Genomic DNA, 25,977 nt, shown 5'->3' with positions numbered 1-25,977 from the left:
TTTCGGTTTGGCTATTTGTGTCAAGTGGATGTGGCAGTTGTAGCTTGTATGGCGCCCTGCCTCCCTCCCCCAGCGCCCGCAAGATGCTGCCCATGTCACCCGTACCTAAATCCGCTACTGATTTGTATTAGTATAAATAAATATCTTTGCCAAAATTCGTCATCTCTCCCATGTCTTATTCGACTAGTATTTTTGAAAGTGTAATAATAATAATGTAATAATAATTCAGCCATAGTTGTTCTGAAATGTTTATTGCTTGCCAACATTTTATTCCCTCTGTTTAATATCCTGACGAAGTTTGTTCTATAGAAAGTACTTTAATCTGATGTTTGCTACAAAATTAATGAAATTAGAAGGGGGGTTCTGGCAGGGAAGAGATTTTCTGCACACCGGAGGGTGAAGCGCTGCTGCGCTGTCGAATATTCATAATTTCCATCCAGTACGCCCTGAACTGGAGCGCATCATTTTCTCTCCGTGTGCCAACAGTTAACCAAGGATACCAGCTACGATCACACGTTACCTTCAAAATAGCAAACTTAATAGTAGCCTATGTTCTCATTCAGTAACCGCATTCATCCGAATACCCTCCTGCTCTCCTGACCGCCTGTGCACCGTTAGCATTCCGGCCGAGCAAACATATTGATTGCTGAGGCAGTGGGAAACGGATAGGCCTACACCCCTGATATAGTAGCCTATATTCTCCTCCTGCGCCTGAAGGTAGAAGCTGGCGATGCTGTTTCCCTAGACTTGATTTGGAGCCTTTCGCTGCGGGGTGTTTACGACATTTCATACATACGTTTGGTGGCATCCGCCGGTGACTACGAAGATGGCGGAGACGGCAGTCAATGCAGCATCCAGTGGTGCCTTGACAGGTAAACTGGATAAAAGACGAACGGTCTATTGTTAACAATATCCAATGTTTCTCTTCATATTTTTTTTTTGCTATGACATTTCTGTTACCTCAAATTGTGCATTTCACTTCATCCTCTAGCATAGGCTATAATCAAGCCTAGCCGAGGCCATTTGTATTGTCTGCTTTTATGGCCAGCTGTCTAAATAAAAGCTGAATAGCCTAGTTGTTAAATCATCAAGATGCAGAAGGACAACACGCACCTTTTTAATTGACAAATTGATTGGCTCTGTCACAGGCTACATTACGCGTATTTATATGTTTTGATCTATTTTTAACCCGCATAACCTAGATGTCGGTGTCCAATGATGTTTTTCTGTCGCTGGTACCAAAGTTATTATAGTAAACTAAAATGGAAACGAAAAGGAAAACCAATCATGAAAAAACGATTTAGTAAACTGAAATAAAATACTTAATAAGCCCGTTTGAAAAATCTTTAACTCCAAAACTAACTAAAATTAAAACCATAATGAAAATGTTTTTATTTAATTTTTTAATTTTTAATTTTATTTGTGGGGATGGGGGGGTTCAAGCTACTGAATCTGGTGGGTAAATGCGGCCAGGAGATGGCGATGTTTTCAAACAGATCTGGCTTGTGCGTCACTATCACTAAACTGTAACAACTGTAATTCATATTGTAATTTGGAGTATTATCAACAGTAAAATACTGTGAAAAGTTTTATCGCAGCATACTGTAAATTATGGTACATTTTGGGAAGTAATGGTGAACGGGGAAGTAATTGCTGTATTTTGAATGGTACCGTTATTCTATCACACAGAATACAGTAGAATACCTGATTCTTGAAGTGACCGAAAACCTTAAACTTTTTAAACCATACCAATTTAACTGGTATGTGGTAGGGCGGGTGCACAATTGGCCCAGCGTCATTGGGGTTTGGCCCTAGTAGGCCGTTATTGTAAGTAAGAATTTGTTCTTATCTGACTTGCCTAGTTAAATGAAGATAAAATAAAGTGGTGCCCCATTATTTTGCCCTTCCGGTGCTGCCCGTTTGGACGCCTTTGTTAAGACCTCTGGAAGTGTATGTGATATAAAACACAATATTCATTGATAGTCTGTAACATGTAAACACATTAACTATAGTAGCCAACCTGCTTGCACCAATCCCATGTCATTGCAGTAATATACTGTGAAATACAAATCCCATCTCCCCTCAATTAATTTTATTCATCCATTCGTTTATGCATTCATTACGATTACAGTAAAAACATTTTTTTTCACAGTAAATCGTCTAGGTAAATCGTTTAGTAGTACATGTAAGTAGAATCTTATTTGATTTGATTCTTCTTACATGTACTATTAACGTTAAAAAGCAGTAGATCGATGTTAACATGGGTGAGAGAGTTTCCACCCTAATTTTTGGGCACCAGTCTCGACGCTATTCCCTTTAAATCCAAGTCACATTGAGATGTACTTTATCACTTAAACCTGACCTATGACCTGACCCATCACCTTATTAATCGCTTAACTATTACTGCTACACAGTTGCAAGAAGTGACATCCCCCCAAAAATAAAACTATATTTAAAAAAACATTTGCAAATCAGGTCTGAAACTAAACTGAATTTAAAATTTAAAAAATTAAAAAACGAATAGAAATAAGAACACAACTGTAATAAACTTGGTTGGTACCAATGTGAGCAAAAAAGTGTGATTTGTACTCAAAAAGCCCAGAATGTAGCCTTGAATTTAGGGATGATCAAAAGCATATAGCTGCATCTGGGTTGAGGCCTTATTGTTATGGAGTGGACACATATTTAAAGAGGGGCATTAAACATGGATTCTCACCAGCACACAACGTCACAGGCCTTTCATCAATGGTTAAAGACATGTGACAGGTGTTAGTAGCCTACCTGTAAGGCCGGTCTAAAAACAGGACAATCAAAAGTGCTTTTTAATAAATATGCTTACTCTGGGTCTGGGAAAGAACCCCTCACTTCCTAGGTTAGTACCTAGTTTCCTCGTACAACCCAATGTTGTGATTTGATGGGTCGCTCCTTGACTGGGAGCTGTATTAGATTTTGGTGAGTGATGCAGAAGTAACAGGGCCAGATTATGGCTGCTGTGTTTAATCTAGTCCAGAATAAATCAATGGCCTGGCTGCCATCTATCCTAGACTTACAGTGGTGCAAAAAAGTATTTAGTCAGCCACCAATTGTGCAAGTTCTCCCACTTAAAAAGATGACATAGGCCTGTACTTTTCATCATAGGTACACTTCAACTATGACAGACAAAATGAGAGAAAAAAATTCCAATGAATTCCAATGAATTTTTTCTTCTTCATGTGTTTTCATCTTTCTCCCACCAAAGGATTGACTCAACCATCAGTTGCAGAGAAGAGATCCCAAAGCAACGGCCATGGCTCCCCAGCCCGTGTGGCACTCTATCCAGGGAGCCTAGCTGCGAAACACAGTAAGATGCCGATGGCTCACCCACACTCTTAACATTTTAAAATGATTTTCTTTGGCGCTTATCTGAATTGGAAAGGTACTTCACAGAATGACTTTCCATAATTACAACAATCACAATTTACCATGGCAGAATTGGGTAGATTTGAATTCTTTGGTACTTGAGTGTCAAGGGGAGTCATTGTTGAGTCATTTTATCATTTTAAGGATTACTATAAAACACTTTTTTTCCCCAAGAAGATGTTTTTCAAGATTCCTACAGTGACCACAATAAAAGCACAATTAGATGTTTATAATATGAACTGGTCTAAAATCATATTTTAGAGTGCAATTTCTGGCAAAGGCAAGATCCTTTTGCTTTAGTAATTATCATACAACTGATTAACAACTGATTACATTTTAAATAGTTTTTTTTGCTGGGACACCTTAAAACATAGCACATACACAGTCCATCCCTGGATTGCTTGGAAATTCAACCTTTTACGTTATCTACTGCCCTGGCTGCAATCGTTTTACCCTCAGAACTTTACTCTCACTGAACAAAGAGCATGGCACTGTCTCCCTCTGCAGTCTCAAAGTAGTACTGCAGTTCAGTGCTATGTACAGCACTGCCTTCCTCTGCTGATAAAATGTGGGGACTGTTGTCTCTCCTATATCAGATGAGGTGCTGAGCCCACCCTCGGTCACAGAGAAGAGGCCCCAGCTCAATGGGCTCCCCTCCACTTTACTTCTGCCAGGCAACAACACTAACAATCATGCAGGTAAACAGTGTAAGTCCCACCCTCACTGTGGTTGTTAGCTCCCCTGCACATCTCTCCCTCACTCGGTCCTCTCTATAAACATATCTCCCCTTCTCTGGGTCCTGGGCTCTCTATAAACACATCTCTCCCTCACTGGATCCTCTCTATAAACACATCTCTTCCTCACTGGGTCCTCTCTATACACACATCTCCCCTTCTCTGGGTCCTGGGCTCACTGGGTCCTGGGCTCTCTATAAACACATCTCTCCCTCACTGGATCCTCTCTATAAACACATCTCTCCCTCACTGGATCCTCTCTATAAACACATCTCTCCCTCACTGGGTCTTCTCTATAAACACATCTCTCCCTCACTGGGTCCTCTCTATACACACATCTCTCCCTCACTGGGTCTTCTCTATAAACACATCTCTTCCTCACTGGGTCCTCTCTATACACACATCTCCCCTTCTCTGGGTCCTGGGCTCACTGGGTCCTGGGCTCTCTATAAACACATCTCTCCCTCACTGGATCCTCTCTATAAACACATCTCTCCCTCACTGGGTCTTCTCTATAAACACATCTCTCCCTCACTGGGTCCTCTCTATACACACATCTCTCCCTCACTGGGTTTTCTCTATAAACACATCTCTCCCTCACTGGGTACTCTCTATACACACATCTCTCCCTCATTGGGTCTTCTCTATACACACACACACATCTCCCTCACTGGGTTCTCTCTATAAAGACATCTCTCCCTCACTGGGTCCTCTCTATAAACACATCTCTCCCTCAGTATCTCTTTGGAATGTCTCTCCTTGCTCTGTTTCTGTCTAGCTTGTCTGTTTCTGTGTGTTGATCTTTATATCCCATTCTCTCAGACGTGGAAGGGTATCTGAGGACAGATGACCGGATGCGTTTAGCCAAAGAGAGACGTGAGGAGAGAGATAAAGGTCTAGGTAAGTGATGTTCCTGACATTTTCTTTCAAGTATTGAGACTGATGAAAATAACTTCTTATTGAAACCAGTATTTGTATTGTAGCAGGTTAGCAAAAATGCTCTAATTTTGCCCGATAGAACCGGCAGCCAGTAAATGTGCAGTTTAAGGAAGCAAAGCTCTGGAATTGTTGTGGGTTGTTATAATGGTGTTTTAGAGGGTCGTGATCTGAATGTGTTGGTTGGTGTTTCCAGCTGTGCGAGAGCAGGCAATCAGGGAGAAAGAGCGGCGGGCTCAGCTGCAGTATGAGCGTACGGTGGAGGAACGCTGGAGGAAGCTGGAGGAGCAGAGACAGAGAGAGGAGGTCCGCAGAGCTGCTGTGGAGGAAAAGAGGAGGCAGAGGCTGGAGGAGGAGAAGGTCAGACTCATCACTTAGCCACTACATTAGGGATCATCAACTAGAGTCAGACGCGGAACAATTTTTTTCTATATATATATTTATTATTATTATATTTTTTCCCTCTATAAAATTGGGGTGCCAAATAAGATCACCTGTGGGCCAAATTCGGCCCGCGGGCCGCCAGTTGGGGAACCCTGCACGACATCTATATTCAGATTCCTTCGTCTCCAGTGCATGATGTAATCACCCTCTGTCCTCACACTCAGACAGCTTTTTCACCTCCAGTTCAGTTTCAGTAAAAAGTTTGTATGTTTATTGTACCGTTTGGATGTACTGTTTTTGATTGTATGTGTGGGCAAGTACAGCAACAGCCTATTCTAAAAGATACGCAGGGACATATGCTCTTTAATTTACTAAAATCCTGTGGTTCATTAATTACACTATTCTCTGTACTTAACGTTGTCTCCCAATCAGATATTAGATAGGATTTGCAACCCCACCCTCCCCTTCTAGATTAGTCCTTCCCACCCTGCACACCATTCAACACTGGCTTCTGGGAATGCTGGTGTTGGTCTATATGTAAATCTTAGGAACCTCATCAGACTCTAATGAATATCTATGTCATTCCATTTGCTTAATCGGATCCTAATCCTGTTTTGTCATTGCCCTCAATTCCTCGATGGGTCCCAAGCTATCTGCTGAGCACAAAGTTATCCACAGATATGTCTTTTGAAACCATGTCACAAACTGCCACTTTCTAAGGCCATTTATTGTTAGGATTTGTAGCCTACATTGATCTCACCTTTTAACCTTTCAAGAAAGACTTAATTTGGTTTAATAAGGTTACGTGAAATAACTTGATTTATCATTTTTGTCTGCTCTCGTAAGTGTATATGCACGATCAAGGATTTTTGTGACATGTTTTGGATGACACAGCATTTCCCTTGGCCATCCATCTCACACAGATTGATTATCTATGCGTGTTCCGATTAAATGGATTATATCCTCTAGGTGATGTCATTTTAGACCAATAGAAATTCCGGAGGAGCCTAGGGGTGTGGCTAATGTCATATTTTCGTTTCTGTGGTACTCATTTAAGATTTATTTGTTAAAACTTTTTCACCCGTGCTTGGTCATTCTGTATAATAATAATAATATAATAATAATAATATTATAATAATTTTGTTATTGTGGCTCCATCTGTGTGTAGTTCCATTTGCCGATACATGTCCACATCTTTTATGTGTTTCGATAGGAAGAAATAAAAAGGAAGAGCAGCAGGATATAGATAGGAGGAAAAGATGGAGCACATTTAAATGGAGAGATGTTGGCAATGGTTGATCACCCACCAGATGGCTTTGTCCCCTGCTCTGTTGGGCTGTGTACCATGGCAAAACTGTGGGTGGGGAAGGGTTAACTAGCTTGGAAGGAAGATATTTTACTCGGGGAAGTCTGAGTAGAACAGGCATCCAGAAAAATAAAAGGGGGGTATCAGATAAAGGAAAGGGGAGCTATTCTCCAACCTGTCAATACTGTTGCTGCTGCGAAACTGAATGTGTCAGAGTGTCTCTTTGTGTCTGCTTGGGTGTATGATCGGAGGGGTGGAGTCCCAAGCAGCTGTGGTCTGTATCTGCCTGCTCTGTTAAGACTGTACCGTGCTGTGTCAGAGGAGAGGTTGTGGTTATGGAGCGACTAGCCTGGTCCTTGTGTGGCCAGGGGAGCAGCTCAGTGACAGAGTCCCTTGTCTTCCCGGTCCTGGAACGGCACAACCAGGAGCGGCTGGAGGCTCTGATGAAACGCTCCCTGGAACGCAGCCTGCAGCTGGAGCAGAGGCCCAAACGCTGGACATGGGGCGGACCTGGAGGAGCACAGGGTGAGTCCACAACGGGGAGCTGGAGATGAGGGTGCAATGAGATGTGAATGATGAAGCTGTGACTGGAAGGGGGAATGGTGCGAGGCATGGAGGGAGGGAGGGACTTTCGGAAGGGACAGCAATGCATGTTCTAGGCTAATTCAATTTGGCATGTCCTTTCTGGCTTCTAAAGTGATAGGATACACATTTGGTGTTGCTCTCTGTCAGATACAAATCACACAAGTAATCCATCAGATATACTAACACATGATAGGTATTTTTGGGGGAAGCTGCTGCTAGCTGATGGCTCCTCTGCCCTTCGAATCGAGACTCAAGGTCAGACAGTGATGTCTCTGTGTCAGCCTGTCCCAGACATGTCGTAAACCATGGAAATAGTCGTCAGTCCAGTCAACCCCGAGGGGAGCAAAACAGACAGTTTTAAAACGGACAACATACTGGTTACTGCTTCAGGGCATTATTGATGGCTTCTATCCTGGGGCACTCCTCAGGGTTGTTGCATTTTCAGGATTATGATGGAGGACTGAGATACAAAAACATGTTCAAAACCGAGAACGCTGATTTTATGTGTGATTTGGATTGGGTCATAGAGGGATATATGGAGGACAAAAGGTGTGTATGTGAGAGAGAGCCTTTCTCCCTGGCCTGCTCATTGCCTCCAGCCTTGCTGCATGGGTTTACCTCCCCAGTTGTCTACAGGAGCGCCCTGCTGGGTGCAGAGGTGTATCAGGGGGTCATCAGGTAAAGACACAAGTGGCTGCTCTGATCTTAACGCTATGCTCTCTCTGCTCTGCTCCGCCTGCTGCCTATAGGTGACTGTGAGAATGCCCCTCTCCTTGCCTCCACCTTTCCCCATGAACTCGCCGCCCCCCTTCCTGCTGCCAGCGAATCCGGTAATGTTATGAACCCCTCCCGTTCGGTCCACCAATCCCCTGCCCCCTCCTTCTCTCCACCCCACAATGACCACTGCTCTCATGGCAGTTTGGCTTGAGGGGAAATGTCATGCCAACTCAAAGATTTTATGTATATTTCCCAGAATGCATGTGCAACAACTGAATCAGAAAGCATGAGGATATGTGTGAAAAGTCAATGTGTACCTTGTACAAGTACTATTGTACAAAGTGCACATTGACATTGTGTAATTGCTGCTTTTTATACATTTTTGACGTGTTTGCATATGCTCAGCTTGGGTGTCTTGATTTCTTAGTTGTATTTTGGTACTTCCAAGTCGATCCCGGGTCGAAAAAGAGCAAGCATTGGGATGAAAATAGAGGTGTAGGGTTTTGGGATTCAGAGCGAAGAAGATATCCATTAGGAAATGACAGACACTAGGGAATTTACGGTACACAAAGAGCCAAGGAACAGGGGACATGTACACCACTTCACTTCCTCCTTTTCATTGTTTGAAACCTCCTCTCCCTCCTTGTTGAAGGCATATGTCACTCAGTCAAAACACTCTGGTCGAGGTTGGACATTCTCAGTCCTTTTATGCATCTTACCAATCTCTATCTCACCCATACAAATACTTAGTGTTATTTTTTTTGTTTCAGAGAGCCCATCCCATCCCCATGAGTGAAAACAACCCAATAATAATGAAGTGATGAGCAGTATTTGCATTCAACATGCACAGGAACAGGTAGCCCTCCAATTTGATAAAGTACTACTACTCCTTCTACTAGTATCACCACTAGTACTACTACGACTCCTCGTAGTATCACCACAAGTACTACTACGACTCCTCGTAGTATCACCACAAGTACTACTACTACTCGTAGTATCACCACTAGTACTACTACTACTCGTCCTTGAAGTATGACCACAAATACTACTGCTACTACTACTCCTCATAGTATCACCACTTGTACTACTACTCCCTCATTAGTATCACCCCTAGTACTACTACTACTCGTAGTATCACCACTAGTACTACTACTACTCCTCCTTGTAGTATGACCACAAATACTACTGCTACTACTACTCCTCATAGTATCACCACTTGTACTACTACTCCTCCTCATTAGTATCACCCCTAGTACTACTACTCCTCGTAGTATCACCACTAGTACTACTACTACTCCTCTGTAGTATCACCACTAGTACTACTACTACTCCTTGTTAGTATCACCACTAGTTCTACTACTACTACTACTCCTCGTTAGTGTCACCACTAGTACTACTACTCCTCCTCATAGTATTACCACTAGTACTACTACTACTACTCCTCGTAGTATCACCACTAGTACTACTACTACTACTCCTCCTCGTTAGTGTCACCACTAGTACTACTACTCCTTCTCATAGTATTAACACTAGTACTACTACTACTACTCCTCGTTAGTATCACCACTTGTACTACTACTACTACTCCTCTGTAGGATCACCACTAATACTACTACTCCTCTGTAGTATCACCACTAGTACTACTACTACTACTCCACTGTAGTATCACCACTAGTACTACTACTCCTCCTTGTTAGTATCACCACTAGTACTATTACTCCTCGCTAGTATCACCACTAGTACTACTACTCCTCGTTAGTAACACCACTAGTACTACTACTCCTCCCCGTTAGTATCACCACTAGTACTACTACTACTACTACTCCCCATTAGTATCACCACTAGTACTACTCCTACTCCTCCCCATTAGTATCACCACTAGTACTACTACTACACCTTCCCATTAGTATCACCACTAGTACTACTACTACTCCTCCCCATTAGTATCACCACTAGTACTACTACTACTCCTCCCCGTTAGTATCACCACTAGTACTACTACTACTACTCGCTAGTATCACGACTAGTACTACTACTCCTCGTTAGTAACACCACTAGTACTACTACTCTTCCCCGTTAGTATCACCACTAGTACTACTTCTACTACTACTACTACTCCTCGCTAGTAACACCACTAGTACTACTACTCCTCCCCGTTAGTATCACCACTAGTACTACTACTACTACTCCTTGTTAGTATCACCACTAGTACTACTACTACTACTCCCCGTTAGTATCACCACTATTACTACTACTACTACTACTACTCTTCCCCGTTAGTATCACCACTAGTACTACTACTCCTCTGTAGTATCACCCCTAGTACAACTACTACTACTCCTCGTTAGTATTACCACTAGTACTACTACTACTCCTCCCCGTTAGTATCACCACTAGTAATACTCCTCCTCCTCATTAGTATCACCACTACTACTACTACTCCCCATTATCACCACTACTACTACTACTACTACTACTACTCCCCGTTAGTATCACCACTAGTACTACTACTACTACTACTACTACTCCCCGTTAGTATCACCACGAGTACTACTACTACTCCCGTTAGCATCACCACTAGTACTAAACACTAGTACTACTACTACTTGTTAGTATCACCACTAGTACTACTATTACTCCCTGTTAGTATCACCACTACTACTACTACTACTACTACTACTCCCGTTAGTATCACCACTAGTACTACTACTCCTCGTTAGTAACACCACTAGTACTACTACTACTCCTCGTTAGTATCACCACTACTACTACTACTACTACTACTCCCCTTTAGTATCACCACTAGTACTACTACTACTACTCCTCGCTAGTATCACCACTAATACTACTACTCCTCGTTAGTAACACCACTAGTACTACTACTACTCCTCCCCATTAGTATCACCACTAGTACTACTACTACTCCTCCTTGTTAGTATCACTACTAGTACTACTACTACTACTCCCCATTAGTATCACCACTCGTACTACTCCTACTCCTCCCCATTAGTATCACCACTCGTACTACTCCTACTCCTCCCCATTAGTATCACCACTAGTACTACTACTACTACTACCCCCTCGTTAGTATCACCACGAGTACTACTCCTACTCCTCCCCATTAGTATCACCACTCGTACTACTCCTACTCCTCCCCATTAGTATCACCACTAGTACTACTACTACTACTACCCCCCCTCGTTAGTATCACCACGAGTACTACTACTACTCCTCCCCATTAGTATCACCACTAGTTCTACTACTACTACTACTCCTTGTTAGTATCACCACTAGTACTACTACTACATGTAGTATCACCACTAGCACTACTCCTCCTCGTTCGTATCACCACTAGTACTACTACTACTACTCTGTTAGTATCACCACTAGTACTACTACTCCTCCTCATAGTATCACCACTAGTACTACTACTCCCCGTTAGCATCACCACTAGTACTACTACTACTTGTTAGTATCACCACTAGTACTACTATTACTCCCTGTTAGTATCACCACTACTACTACTACTACTACTACTACTCCCCGTTAGTATCACCACTAGTACTACTACTCCTCGTTAGTATCACCACTTGTACTACTACTACTACTCCTCTGTAGGATCACCACTAATACTACTACTCCTCTGTAGTATCACCACTAGTACTACTACTACTACTCCACTGTAGTATCACCACTAGTACTACTACTCCTCCTTGTTAGTATCACCACTAGTACTATTACTCCTCGCTAGTATCACCACTAGTACTACTACTCCTCGTTAGTAACACCACTAGTACTACTACTCCTCCCCGTTAGTATCACCACTAGTACTACTACTACTACTACTCCCCATTAGTATCACCACTAGTACTACTCCTACTCCTCCCCATTAGTATCACCACTAGTACTACTACTACACCTTCCCATTAGTATCACCACTAGTACTACTACTACTCCTCCCCATTAGTATCACCACTAGTACTACTACTACTCCTCCCGTTAGTATCACCACTAGTACTACTACTACTACTCGCTAGTATCACGACTAGTACTACTACTCCTCGTTAGTAACACCACTAGTACTACTACTCTTCCCCGTTAGTATCACCACTAGTACTACTTCTACTACTACTACTACTCCTCGCTAGTAACACCACTAGTACTACTACTCCTCCCCGTTAGTATCACCACTAGTACTACTACTACTACTCCTTGTTAGTATCACCACTAGTACTACTACTACTACTCCCCGTTAGTATCACCACTATTACTACTACTACTACTACTACTCTTCCCCGTTAGTATCACCACTAGTACTACTACTCCTCTGTAGTATCACCCCTAGTACAACTACTACTACTCCTCGTTAGTATTACCACTAGTACTACTACTACTCCTCCCCGTTAGTATCACCACTAGTAATACTCCTCCTCCTCATTAGTATCACCACTACTACTACTACTCCCCATTATCACCACTACTACTACTACTACTACTACTACCCCGTTAGTATCACCACTAGTACTACTACTACTACTACTACTACTCCCCGTTAGTATCACCACGAGTACTACTACTACTCCCCGTTAGCATCACCACTAGTACTACTACTACTTGTTAGTATCACCACTAGTACTACTATTACTCCCTGTTAGTATCACCACTACTACTACTACTACTACTACTACTCCCCGTTAGTATCACCACTAGTACTACTACTCCTCGTTAGTAACACCACTAGTACTACTACTACTCCTCGTTAGTATCACCACTACTACTACTACTACTACTACTCCCCTTTAGTATCACCACTAGTACTACTACTACTACTCCTCGCTAGTATCACCACTAATACTACTACTCCTCGTTAGTAACACCACTAGTACTACTACTACTCCTCCCCATTAGTATCACCACTAGTACTACTACTACTCCTCCTTGTTAGTATCACTACTAGTACTACTACTACTACTCCCCATTAGTATCACCACTGTACTACTCCTACTCCTCCCCATTAGTATCACCACTCGTACTACTCCTACTCCTCCCCATTAGTATCACCACTAGTACTACTACTACTACTACCCCCCTCGTTAGTATCACCACGAGTACTACTCCTACTCCTCCCCATTAGTATCACCACTCGTACTACTCCTACTCCTCCCCATTAGTATCACCACTAGTACTACTACTACTACTACCCCCTCGTTAGTATCACCACGAGTACTACTACTACTCCTCCCCATTAGTATCACCACTAGTTCTACTACTACTACTACTCCTTGTTAGTATCACCACTAGTACTACTACTACATGTAGTATCACCACTAGCACTACTCCTCCTCGTTCGTATCACCACTAGTACTACTACTACTACTCTGTTAGTATCACCACTAGTACTACTACTCCTCCTCATAGTATCACCACTAGTACTACTACTCCCCGTTAGCATCACCACTAGTACTACTACTACTTGTTAGTATCACCACTAGTACTACTATTACTCCCTGTTAGTATCACCACTACTACTACTACTACTACTACTACTCCCCGTTAGTATCACCACTAGTACTACTACTCCTCGTTAGTAACACCACTAGTACTACTACTACTCCTCGTTAGTATCACCACTACTACTACTACTACTACTACTCCCCTTTAGTATCACCACTAGTACTACTACTACTACTCCTCGCTAGTATCACCACTAATACTACTACTCCTCGCTAGTATCACCACTAGTACTACTACTACTCCTCCCCATTAGTATCACCACTAGTACTACTACTACTCCTCCTTGTTAGTATCACTACTAGTACTACTACTACTACTCCCCATTAGTATCACCACTCGTACTACTCCTACTCCTCCCCATTAGTATCACCACTCGTACTACTCCTACTCCTCCCCATTAGTATCACCACTAGTACTACTACTACTACTACCCCCCCTCGTTAGTATCACCACGAGTACTACTACTACTCCTCCCCATTAGTATCACCACTAGTTCTACTACTACTACTACTCCTTGTTAGTATCACCACTAGTACTACTACTACATGTAGTATCACCACTAGCACTACTCCTCCTCGTTCGTATCACCACTAGTACTACTACTACTACTCTGTTAGTATCACCTCTAGTACTACTACTCCTCCTCATAGTATCACCACTAGTACTACTACTCCTCGTTAGTATCACCACTAGTACTACTACTACATGTAGTATCACCACTAGCACTACTACTACTACTCCTCGGTTGTATCACCACTAGTACTTCTACTCCTCGTTCGTATCACTACTAGTACTACTACTACTACTACTACGTAGAATGTATGCACACATGACTGTAAGTCGCTTTGGATAAAAGCGTCTGCTAAATGGCATATATTATTATTATTATTATTATTATTATTATATATTACTACTACTCCTCGGTAGTATCACCACTAGTACTACTACTACTACCCTGTACACTACGACTTCTGCATCTGCTACTCACCACCACCACTGCTAATAGCTATCATCGTCAGTGTCAAAATATTTTTTGAGGCAGACCCACCCTACATCCTTTCCATTCTCCGGTTGTACTCACTAGTCTTGAACTAGTATTCTTAGCCCGCTCCTCCTCCCCGTGTGATTCTTGCACCTTCATTTATCTGTCTCATGTCCCTCATGGTCATTCGTTGTTTTGTTTTGTCGTCCTCATCTCCGTCCCCTCTTCCCAACACCTCCATTGACCCCTGACCCCTCCATCAGCCCAGCACTGTCACCTGAACTCTGTGGAGAACCTGATGGTCCACCGCCTCCTTACCCACACTCACTCCTCTATGGCCAGGTGCCACAGTTCAGCAGACCTCCATCTGCCCTGCCACCGATGCACAGGTAACACCTAGAGAATACATCTGGACTGACTATTTTTTTGCACATTGGCAGTAAATATTTCCAGACAGGTAATAGCCCCTAGAAACTTCTATCATTGGTGATGCAGAGAGTAGGGAATGCATGGCAGTGTTTGTAGTTCTGCAGATAGACACTTGTCTATCCACTTCATGTCAATGTCTGGCTTTTGTGACGTGTGTCTGAGGGTGTAGATATGCGTGTTTCCTGGCGGGACTGCTGTCTATAATGTTTTGGCGTGCCAAGGAGAAGAAATGCCTACATGCCAAGATACTTGCAAAAGTGTTGCTTAGTTGGGCATGCCTTATATGTCGTGGTAAAACAAAAATAGGTGGATAAACACAGATTGCCGTCCGCAAGAAGTAAAGTAACGCTCCTTATACTTTCAATCCCTTTTTCCAGTGGGTAAATGCCTGAGTAAAATAAAAAAGGTTACGCAACAACGTTTACATGCGAGTACCCGCTACTACACCTCTGATAATATGGCAGAGGAAATGTTGCGTCAGCATAAACGTTTTGGGCATCAACAGCGTGTGTGGATGTTTTTTTTTCTTCTTTTTTTTCTACATGCAATTTTATTTACTATTTGTGATTTTATTTTAGGCTCCCGAGTGGCGCAGCGGTCTAAGGCACTGCGTCTCAGTGCTAGAGGCATCACTACAGACCCTGGTTTGATCCCGGGCTGTATCACAACCGGTTGTGATCGGGAGTCCCATAGGGCGGCGCACAATGCCCAGCGTGGTCCGGGTTAGGGGAGGGTTTGGCCGGGTAGGCCGTCATTGTAAAATAAGAATTTGTTCTTCACTGACTTGCCTAGTTAATTAAAATGTGTGCGCATGCCGCACATCACTCCAACTTGGCCACAAATAAACATGTGAAAGAAAAAATAGTTTGTATGATTTGATTTAAACAATTGATAGTATTGTTAATGTCCTCCATACCTATACTGTGGGTATTGATCTAAAAACATAGAATTACTACTTTGTATCTCCTTTGACTACAATACTACTTCACTTGATTATTATTATTTTGACCTCTGACCTCTGATGCCTGTCGTTGTGCAGCTCCTTGCAGCCCCCACAGGTCACCCTATCGGGGCTCGCCAAGCCGGGTTGATCGACGGAGGCTCCAGGGCTCTCCAGAGGAGTCACCAGCAGGATCTCGCTCAACCCCTCAAACCCCCAAGGTCAGACTTGTCTTACTTGGTTATAGAATAGAGAGAAACCAGAGCAGAACCCCGCTAGCAGTTTTTAGGGCCATGTTGGCATGATTACATCCGGGAACACACACATTATCTTGTGTGTGCTTTCAGAAAGAGAGGTTACGCAGAGAGAGAAGGACTGGCTCCCCAGCGACAGGCTCCTCCGTGAGAAGAGCAGAATCCCCAGCCATGTACACCAGACGCTCAGCCTCCCCCGCCACCCCCAAGTAAGACTCGCTGTCCTGCTGCTGTATCCGTGTGGTATGTCCTAGTTACTATGACAGAGGATAATAATGTCCTTCTGGTTGTAGGTTGCTGCCTAAGAGCCGTACTCAGTCTCCCTGCACTGTGCGCCAGTACCACCCCTCTCCCATCAGGCACAGACCCACCACCCCGGTTCCCGACGGCAACAAGGAGGATGGACATGTTGAAGAAGCCAAAAGTCACAACAACATCAATGACAGAAATGTCTCCAAGCCAGAAACCCCTGTGAAAAGTATGTCTGATATCCAGAGCCCTGAGAAGTCTTCCCAAGCAGACAACCCTGAAAAAAAACTGGCCAAAACTGAGACCCCAGAAAAGAGATTCCCCAAAACCGAGACCCCCGGTATGAACTTAAAAGGTGAGATTTCTGAAAGAAAGGATTCTATGACTGACACATCTGATAAGAAAGCCTCCAAAATAGACACCCCAGATAAGAAGATGCCAAAGTCCACCAGCAGTGAACTGAATGCAGATAAGAGCACAGGTGAAACTCTACTGTTTACCAATCGTTTTGTGTATGTCAATCATTAATTACACCTATCAGTGCATTGGGCACCTGTTTCAATGCACACTGATGTCTGCCGTTGTCCTTGTGACAGAGCCATCGCCAGTGACAACAACAGGGAAAGGAGTTGCCGGGACGACAAACGCAGAGGAAGCATCCAGACTGCTAGCGGAGCGTAGGCGTCTGGCCAGGGTGCAGAAGGAGTTGGAGGAGAAACAACATGTTGAGCGGGAGGAGAAGGAACGGTCAGGAAACTGTGTGTCACCGTGTCTCTCTGTGTGCCCGTACATGATGCATCGATGGTGTCTGCTTGTCCGTGTCTGTGACTGAGAGGGTATACTGTAAGTCATCATGTCTGTCTGTGTCACTCAGTCTGAAGGCGGAGCAGCTGAGGAGGAGAAAGGCAGAGGAGCGGGCACGGCAGGAGGAGGAGAAGAGCAGACAGGAGGACCTCCGCAGGAGGAGAGCGGAAGAGGAGAAGCGGCAGAGGGAGGTCCGGGAGAAGGAGCTACAGGTCCAGATGGACAGAGAGGTCAGGGGTCACAGTGGGGGGGGTCACTTTATGTATGGTGATGTTTCTCTGGTGCATGTGCATGTTTGTGTGTAACGTTGTGTATATGCACAGTACATGTCTTACATTATTCCAAGCATAAATCCTGCGTCTTTATCAATACAGAAGGAAGAGGGCGAGTTTCAGGCTCAGAAGGATGCAGAGAGTCAGCGTCAGGAGAGAGAGATGCTGAAGCTGCAAGAGGAGGAGGAGAGACAGCTGAGGAAGAAGGTTTTTATGACTCCAAATTCAATTATTATTGAATTAATCAGTATATCTGATACCCAGCCTGTAGCTCTCAGTATATATCAAAGTCTGTATGTTGCTACGTCTCCACAGAGAATTGAGGAGATAATGAAGAGAACCAGGAAGAGCGATGAGAACCAGGAAGAGATGAAGGTACTGTAGAGATGCCTGCCGTTCTCATAGCTCTGCACGCCTCAAGCAAAGAGACCTGCTGACTCCTATATTACCCACGTGATGTTGTGTGATCTTGTCAGGTATTGCATACCAATACAGGATACACTTTGCGGCTTGTACCCCCCCCCCTCCCCCAAGAGCTTTTGTTTTCATATCTATGTTGTGATCATTATCATGATTAAATTGTATCATTGTTGATACATTGGTTTATGCGTCCTGATTACCGCAGGTCTTAATCGCACAATACTATACATAATTGTCCTCTTATTTGCTGTGGAATAATAGATGTTGCCTCCATCTGTGTTCCATATTGAAGCAGGAGGAGGGGCAGGTGGAGACTCAACCGGTCTCACCACCAGGTAGGTGACCCATTCACCCACTGATACTGTGCCTGCCTGCTCACCCCAGCAGGAAAGACACTATGAATGTATAAATGTAGGAGTCCCACCCAGTGGCAGCAGTGGGTAGTCTGGTGGGTGAGCGATCCCAGTACTTTTCCACCAATATAGGGGACTCCTGCATGGCTGTGATGTAGCAGTGGTTTTCCAATACCTGTCCTCAGGAGAGGATCAGATTCACTCTGCATCCTAGATTGTATTCAAGGCCATCCATTCAAGGTCTTTGGCTATTTTATAACTCCTCTGTCCCTGCCACAATGCAGCCCTCAGCAAGTAACTTTATATATTTAGAAAATGTAATGCAATTAAAGAGAAGGACCCATATGCATTTCTTTATTTTGTTTGCTCGTGTAGAACAGAGGACATTAGCAAATATGCCTGTCTACTTGAAATTGGAAGCCACTCTGGCTCGCAAAGGTAGCTCATGAAATGTTTCCCAAAGTGGTGCATATAGGTTAGGGTTAGGGCCATGGACTTAACTAATGTGACAATGCTTTTGTCGCAGTAAGATACAGTAGGTCGCTTAAATAGCCTGACATGATTTTAGAGGAGGCATGGGATTTGTGTGTAATTAGCATCTCTTTAATTTCAGCCATCCTTGGCCAGGTCATGTGGTGCCCTTTCTCTGGGAATAGTCCTGTGCAATGTGATATTTCTGTTCTCTACAGGGGATATGCAGATGAGCTCAAAGATGAACGTTGAAACGAATGCTCAGGTGAATGTGCATGAAAACCCAAAAGCTGAGTCTCAGGTTAATGGGCAGGCCGCTGCCTGCGTCAACAAGCAGGACAGTGCCCTGGTGAAGGGGCAAGCCACTGATCAGGTGACCCCACTGAAGAATATTCTGGAAAAGGGACAGAGCGCTCAACAAGTAAATGGACAGGGTGCAGCCCAGGCTCTAAAGCAAGAGAGTGTCTTAGTGAAGGGAAAGGTCCCTTCCCACGTGATCAAGCAGGAGAATGCACAAGCGAATGTACAGGTGAAGAAACAGGAGGGTACCAAGGTGAGCAGCCAAGCAACTGCTCAGCTCAAAACCGAGGAGAGTACTCAAGTAAACGTGACGTTGACCACACAGACACACAACGGACAAGGGGTGCAGACCAACAAACTGTCCCTGGCACTCCTACCAGTGGGCCTACCCCCACCTCCACTCATCAACCTGGAGCTTCTAGATGTGAAGAGCCGTGGGGCGTATGATGAGGTGCAGTCCATGGAGGTCAGGTAAGCCATCAGAGCAAGGCCATCTCTATCTACAGGAATGCATGATGTGGAACCAATACATTCTAGGGGTACTGGTTAGTATGAACAGTTACAAACACATTGCCCACCATGCCAGGAACCTAGCTATAAATGCGAGAAAGAGGTATATGGAAAGCATACCTTGGGTGATAGAAGGATGCCGGATTGGCACACAGTCAACAAAACTGATCTAACAAAGTGGATATTTGTACAAATCCGTCATGATTGATGTATTGTAACAGGCCCACGATGGGGTTACTAAAGTCAGATTTGGATACACGTTTGTTTTTGCTGCATAACATTTGTAAGTTGTCCCTTTTCAGGTTTAGAAGAAGTGATTGATAAATGCAAACACCTGTTCGTACCAGCTGCTAGGAGTGCTAGTGTAACGGATGTGAAATGGCTAGCTAGTTAGCGGTGGTGCGCGCTAATAGCATTTCAATCGGTGACGTCACTTGCTCTGAGACCTTGAAGTAGTGGTTCCCCTTGCTCTGAAAGGGCCGTGGCTTTTGTGGAGCGATGGGTAACGATGCTTCGTGGGTGACTGTTGTCTGTGTGCAGAGGGTCCCTGGTTCGAGCCTGGGTATGGGCGAGGGGTCGTACGTAAAGTTATACTGTTGCATTGATGCTGTTGACCCAGATCACTGTTTTTTTTTAATGCGTAATGGAGTTGATTGGTGATGGTGACATGAACATGTATTGGGGTTGACATCCATACAATAATTATACTCATATTTTTACCTCAACTTAGTGTGAAATACACATAAACAACAGCTGGGGGCGATGAGGACGTTCGGGATCTTTCCCCCACGTGTTTCCATGGCATTTCCATTGCTTTTGTCGAGTTCCAATGACCTCTTTACCGCATCTATGTTTGTTATTCTTAGAGTATTAGTGATATTGTCTCATCAGAGTCCTATTTGGACCCTTAGATTTACCACAGCCTTTTCTCATACCCTGAGGAATATTGATAGTAAAAATGGCTTCGCATTTAACAATTTGCATAATAAATTACTCCCCTCGTATCCGCCCTTGATTACCAAAGGACCGCATGCCCCATAGATGTACAGATATGGTCATAGTAGTATTTGATCGGGTGGAATAACCATTATGATATTCACAAATGTTGCTCCCTCTTCCCCTCTCAGCCCAGTTTCCAAGGAGGAACTTATCTCCATCCCAGAGTTCTCCCCAGTCAATGAGGTCCAGGAAAACGCCATGAGTAATACCCGAGCCCTGGAAGATTTGCTGGACCTGACGGGTCATGTGGCCTACCCCAAACTCTCCCATGTGGACAGCCTAGGAGACTGCAACAAGAACCTGATCGACGGGCTCTGCAGTCCCGGCGCCGATTCCAAGCTCATCCTCCACCCTCATACAAGCACAACATCCAGTTGCCAGGTACATAAAAATGCATGTGAGAATGAGAATAATATCTTACGCTCACATGTTAAAATACACACCGCTCAGGTTGCCACAATACCTCTCTCACGCTGGCATCTCAAGTGCTTGCACTGCACGTCATTTCAAGGTGGATAATTGGGTCGTATTTGGTTGCTTTGGTTGCTCAATGAGATTACAACCTATTTTCACCCGCTCAAAAAGACTGCCAAAAGATGGTTGCATTTCCAATGTGTCACCACTAAGCTTTCAACCATCTTAAAAGCACAGCAAAGTTCTACTGGGAATAAAATGTCAGATATTTTGTTTATTTATGCAACAGATTGTGTTATCACTTTGCTGCATCTAATAGCAGAACCAAATGAACTGGATTGCAGTTGAGAATGCATTAGAAGTACATCGTGCAAGTGATCAATGGCGTTTGAGATTCTGCGCAGATTGTTACAGCAATTGTGAACATATCCACAGACCTGCTATGACCTATACTTGCTATATTGAACTAGCACACTTTATATGATTACATACGAAGACATCTATAGTTACAGTAAACTCAATGTGGCCATGGATCTGTTACTTGTTTAATGGTTGAATTTTACATTAGTTTGTAAAAGAGCATTTACTCTAGACTACTTACTGTATTATAAAAGTAATAGTGAATTGTGTTTGCTTGACAATGCAACCAAATATATGAACATTTTAAAGGAGATAGAACTAGCCATAGGTACATCTGAGCTGCTGGCTTCATGCCATTCTCTAACTTTAGAGGTGTGAATCCAACATATCATTTGCTAACTTGTAGACAAGCTAATAGGCTATTTATTGTATTTCAAAAGTTCTATTGTGTTTGGTTGTCAATGCAACCAAATATTGACATTTGAAGGAGATTTTTATTCTGCTTGGATACTTCCATCTGCCACTCACTTAGTCTTGCTTTAATTCCAATTTGTCTACAAATTATAGGGAAAAAAACATATTCTTTAACTTTTATTTTTGGTTGTGATGGAGACAAATTTGAACTGAAGCCAGACTAAGTCAGTGGCAGATGGAACTATTCAAGCAGAATATACTATAACTTTCCTTAAAAGTTGATATTTGGTTGTGTTGTCAACCAATCATGACATTTGAAATCAACCAGAGCTTGAAATCCTGGGCCTATTATATTGTTGATTTTTTTTGTTGAATTCTGGGTTGAATTGAGACCATAACTTCTGATGACTTTGCAAATGCTATATAGGCCCTGGGTGGCTAGACTAAAGGGTAGCTGTAGGTAGATCAATTCTCCAGTAGGAGGTGCTGCCCAGCCTATAGTTTATATTCTGATAGTGGATATAACGTTGGAGATCTGACATTGTTTTAACGGTACAAATTCATCATATTTTATACATGGTTTGTCAACATTGAAAGTTGGTTACCATGATGATATCCTGTGGTTGAAATGTCACCCTCAAAACAACAGTTGAGGACTTTTTCCCAATCCAATGTATTTTATGTGGAGTCCGAGTCACAATACATTGACAAATTTTGTTCAAACAACGTTTATTCAACCAGTTTGTGCCCAGTGGGTAGCTTCTCTCAAACACACAGAATCTTATGATGACTTTTTAAATTTCAGAACCCTGGACTGGCAAGCCATGATGGAAGGAGCAGAGGGAAATGATCTGCATTATCTGATGTTATTGAGGATGGAAGTCTCTGCACCTCTTGAGATGAGAGAGAGAAGGCACTCTGAATGTAGTTTTGACCCTCCTTTGTTGGTCTCCAACCTTGAATGTCCATTAACCTTCAACCTTCTCCTATAATACATCTGTCCTCATAGCCTTGGACAATGGAACTTAAGTGACAGTAATATTAATAGATGTATTATACTTGTCAAATAATATCGTAATGATAGTCATAGATATCTGTGTCATGCCATGTATCGCTTAGAGCAGTTGTTAGTGTGGTGTCTGAAACGTGGGTGTGTGTGTGTCTCAGTGAAAGGAAGTGCCCATCAAGTAATTGACTCTTGACTGCCTGTTATGATCTGAAGCAGTTAGCTAAGCTAGTTAAATCTCATTTGAAAACAAAAGCTTTTATTCTGTAGTTGGATAGAAGCACAGACTGGTGATGTCCTCTCCTTAAACATTTGTTTTATAGTGAAAGACCCCACATATACAGATGTAGAATATCATATCAGTAAGTTGCCTTTGCTATTGCAGTATTCTTCCTCTTAGGATTGAAAGTTTCATATTGCTCTGAATCCACCTAATGTAGTTTAGAATGCACTGATCATTCAATTAGATTGTTCCACTGAAAAGTCTACAGTTTTCAATTCTGGCTGTGGATGCCTCAGGCTAGCTCGTATCTCCCTGGACATGATTAACTCCCAAGAGTCTCGAGCTTGTTGTTATAGTGTATGTTTCCAACATGCTGTGTGATTGGGTTTGTGGCATGTGTGCCATAATACTTGAACCCAGGTCAAATAGTACTGCAACTCAAAAGTCAACATAAAGAATCTGTACAATAACGTTCCTCATTATAATCCAGATTGCCATCAACCCATGCATTGCAAGTTTTGTGGTATCTTTTCTTCCTTTATCTACAAAGTAATGAGCTATGCATGATCCCTCAAAAGTCTGAAACCTCTGAGCTGGTATCATTTGTGTCTTAGATTGGTGACTTTGATTGCTACAAGTCAAGGACAAAACCTATCGTGACTTGCAGGATGCTGTGTTGTCCAAATTAAGTTTATTTCGGTGTGTATATGCACAGATGTGAGTGGTCAGTCATTGGTTCCACTTGGACTGTATTGTGTTTTGATAAATAATGCACCAAAAGGCGGCAAGATTTTTACTTGGAAGACTAAGCAACCAGGGATTTAGAAATTCAGGTTAAAAGAGAACACATTTGAACAGTTCAAACCTACTGTAGTGCGTCTTATTTCTAACTAAAGCAGCATAGCAGTTAATTAAAAAAATTGAACTATTGTAAACATTGCATGGGTCATTAGCATAAGATGTACCATTTAATAAACCTTCAAACAATAATGTATGGTGTGATATCTGAAGGCCAACATGGGGGGGGGTGCAAAACTGACATATGGAATTGTTTTAAGATGGTCATACTATGGATCATTTAGCTATTTGATTTTGAATTTTAGGACCCCTGTAGGGGGTCCTAGTACCTGTCAAAAGTTTGGACACCAACTCATTCAAGGGTTTCTTTATTTTTACTATTTTCTACATTGTAGAACAATAGTGAAGACGTCAGCACTGTGCAATAACACACATAGAATCATGTAGTAACCAAACACGTGTTAAAGAAATCTAAATGTGTTTTATATTTGAGCTTCTTCAAAGTAAGCCACCCTTTTCCTTGATGACAGCTTTGTACACACTTGGCATTCTCTCAACCAGCTTCGTGAGGTAGTCACCTGGAATTAATTTCAATTAACAGGTGTGCCTTGTTAAGTTGTTGAATTTCTTAATGAGTTTGAGCCCATCAGTTGTGTTGTGACAAGGTAGGGGGTGGTATACAGATGTTTGGTAAAAGACCAAGTCCACATTATGGCAAGAAAAGGTCAAATTAGCAAAGAGAAACGACAGTCCATTGTTACGTTAAGACATGAAGGTCAGTGAATCTGGAAAATGTCAATAACTTTTAAAGTTTCTCCAAGTGCTGTAACAAAAAACATCAAGAGCTATGATGAAACTGGCTCTCATGAGGACTGCCACAGGAAAGGAAGACCCAGAGTTACCTTTGCTGCAGAGGATAAGTTCATTAGAGTTACCAACCTTAGATTGCAGCCCAAAAAAAATGCTTCACAGAGTTCAAGTAACAGACACATCTCAACATCAACTGTTCAGAGGAGACTGTGAATCAGGCCTTCAGGGTCAAATTGCTGCAAAGAAACCACTACTAAAGGACACCAATAAGAAGATGAAAATTGCTTGGGCCAAGAAATACGGCCAATGGACATTAGACACGGGGAAATGTGTCCTTTGGTCTGATGAGTACCAATATTTGATTTTTGGTTCCGATGAGTACCAATATTTGATTTTTGGTTCCAGCTGCCATGTCTGTGAGACGCAGAGTAGGTGAATGGATCTCTGCATGTGGTTCCCACCATGAAGCAGGATGTGTGATGGTGTGGGGTTGCCTTTCTGGCGACACTGTCTGTAATTAATTTAGAATTCAAGGCACACTTGATCAGCATGTCTACCACAACATTCTGCAAACCATCTGGTTTGCGCTTAGTGGGACTATCATTTGTTTTTCAACAGGACAATGACCCAACACACTTCCAGGCTGTGTAAGGGCTATTTGACCAAGATGGAGAGTGATGGAGGGCTACATCAGATGAGCTGGCCTCCACAATCACCCGATCTCAACCCAATTCACATGGTTTGGGATGAGTTGGACCGCAGAGTGAAGGAAAAGCAGGCACCAAGTGCTCAGCATATGTGGGAAGTCCTTCAAGACTGTTGGAAAAGCATTCCAGGTAAAGCTGGTTGAGAGAATGCCAAGAGTGTGCAAAGCTGTCATCATGGCAAAGGGTGGCTACTTTGAAGAATCTGAAATCTATTTTGATTTGTTTAACACTTTTTTGGGTTACTACATGATTCAATGTGTTATTTCATAGTTTTGATGTCTTCAATATTATTCTACAATGTAGAAAATAGTAAAAATACAGAAAAACCCTTAAAAGAGAAGATGTGTCCAATCTTTTGACTGGTACTGTACACACACATATATATACATATATATATATATATATTAGTTGAATTTGGAAGTTTACATACACTTAGGTTGAAGTCATTAAAACACATTTTTCAACCACTCCACTAATTTCTTGTTAACAAACTATAGTTTTGGCAAGTCAGTTAGGACATCGACTTTGTGCATGACATAAGTCATTTTTCCAACAATTGTTTAGACAGATTATTTCACTTATAATTCACTGTATCACAATTCCAGTGGGTCAGAAATGTATATACATACACTAAGTTGACTGTGCCTTTCAACAGCTTGGAAAATTCCAGAAAATGTCATGGCTTTA

At 42.7% G+C, this 25,977-nt stretch overlaps 1 protein-coding gene across 4 annotated transcripts; it reads left to right on the top strand.

The window, feature by feature from the left end:
• Nucleotides 1-382: 382 nt before the first annotated feature.
• LOC118390448 (MAP7 domain-containing protein 2-like) lies at nt 383-23,965 on the top strand. Of its 4 annotated transcripts, none has more exons than XM_035781028.2 (19): nt 383-872; nt 3,239-3,340; nt 3,996-4,097; nt 4,956-5,033; nt 5,266-5,429; nt 7,185-7,284; nt 8,094-8,174; nt 14,821-14,946; nt 16,026-16,147; nt 16,274-16,389; nt 16,474-16,910; nt 17,026-17,176; nt 17,304-17,463; nt 17,608-17,712; nt 17,821-17,880; nt 18,218-18,260; nt 18,968-19,520; nt 20,687-20,939; nt 22,552-23,965. In XM_035781028.2, exons 1-19 carry the CDS (start codon nt 827-829, stop codon nt 22,594-22,596), a joined length of 2,844 nt encoding a protein of 947 aa, XP_035636921.1. In that variant the 5' UTR covers nt 383-826; the 3' UTR covers nt 22,597-23,965. The 4 variants fall into 4 exon arrangements, with proteins under 4 accessions (XP_035636921.1, XP_035636920.1, XP_035636922.1 ...); XM_035781027.2 differs by having other exon boundaries at nt 3,996-4,106; XM_035781029.2 differs by lacking the exon at nt 14,821-14,946 and having other exon boundaries at nt 3,996-4,106.
• Nucleotides 23,966-25,977: the final 2,012 nt, after the last annotated feature.

This window comes from Oncorhynchus keta, chromosome 11, assembly GCF_023373465.1.
Source record: "Oncorhynchus keta strain PuntledgeMale-10-30-2019 chromosome 11, Oket_V2, whole genome shotgun sequence".
Lineage (NCBI taxonomy): Eukaryota > Metazoa > Chordata > Actinopteri > Salmoniformes > Salmonidae > Oncorhynchus > Oncorhynchus keta.
Note: the sequence above shows the minus strand (reverse complement) of the source record. Positions and strands in the feature narration are given on the sequence as shown.

Excerpts from the sequence above, each read along its gene's own strand:
- LOC118390448 (XM_035781027.2), top strand. The coding sequence starts at position 827 with ATGGCGGAGACGGCAGTCAATGCAGCATCCAGTGGTGCCTTGACAG. Across the intron at positions 16,390-16,473 it reads GCCTCCCCCGCCACCCCCAA|GTTGCTGCCTAAGAGCCGTA; the intron begins GTAAGACTCGCT and ends TTCTGGTTGTAG. Across the intron at positions 18,261-18,967 it reads TCAACCGGTCTCACCACCAG|GGGATATGCAGATGAGCTCA; the intron begins GTAGGTGACCCA and ends TGTTCTCTACAG.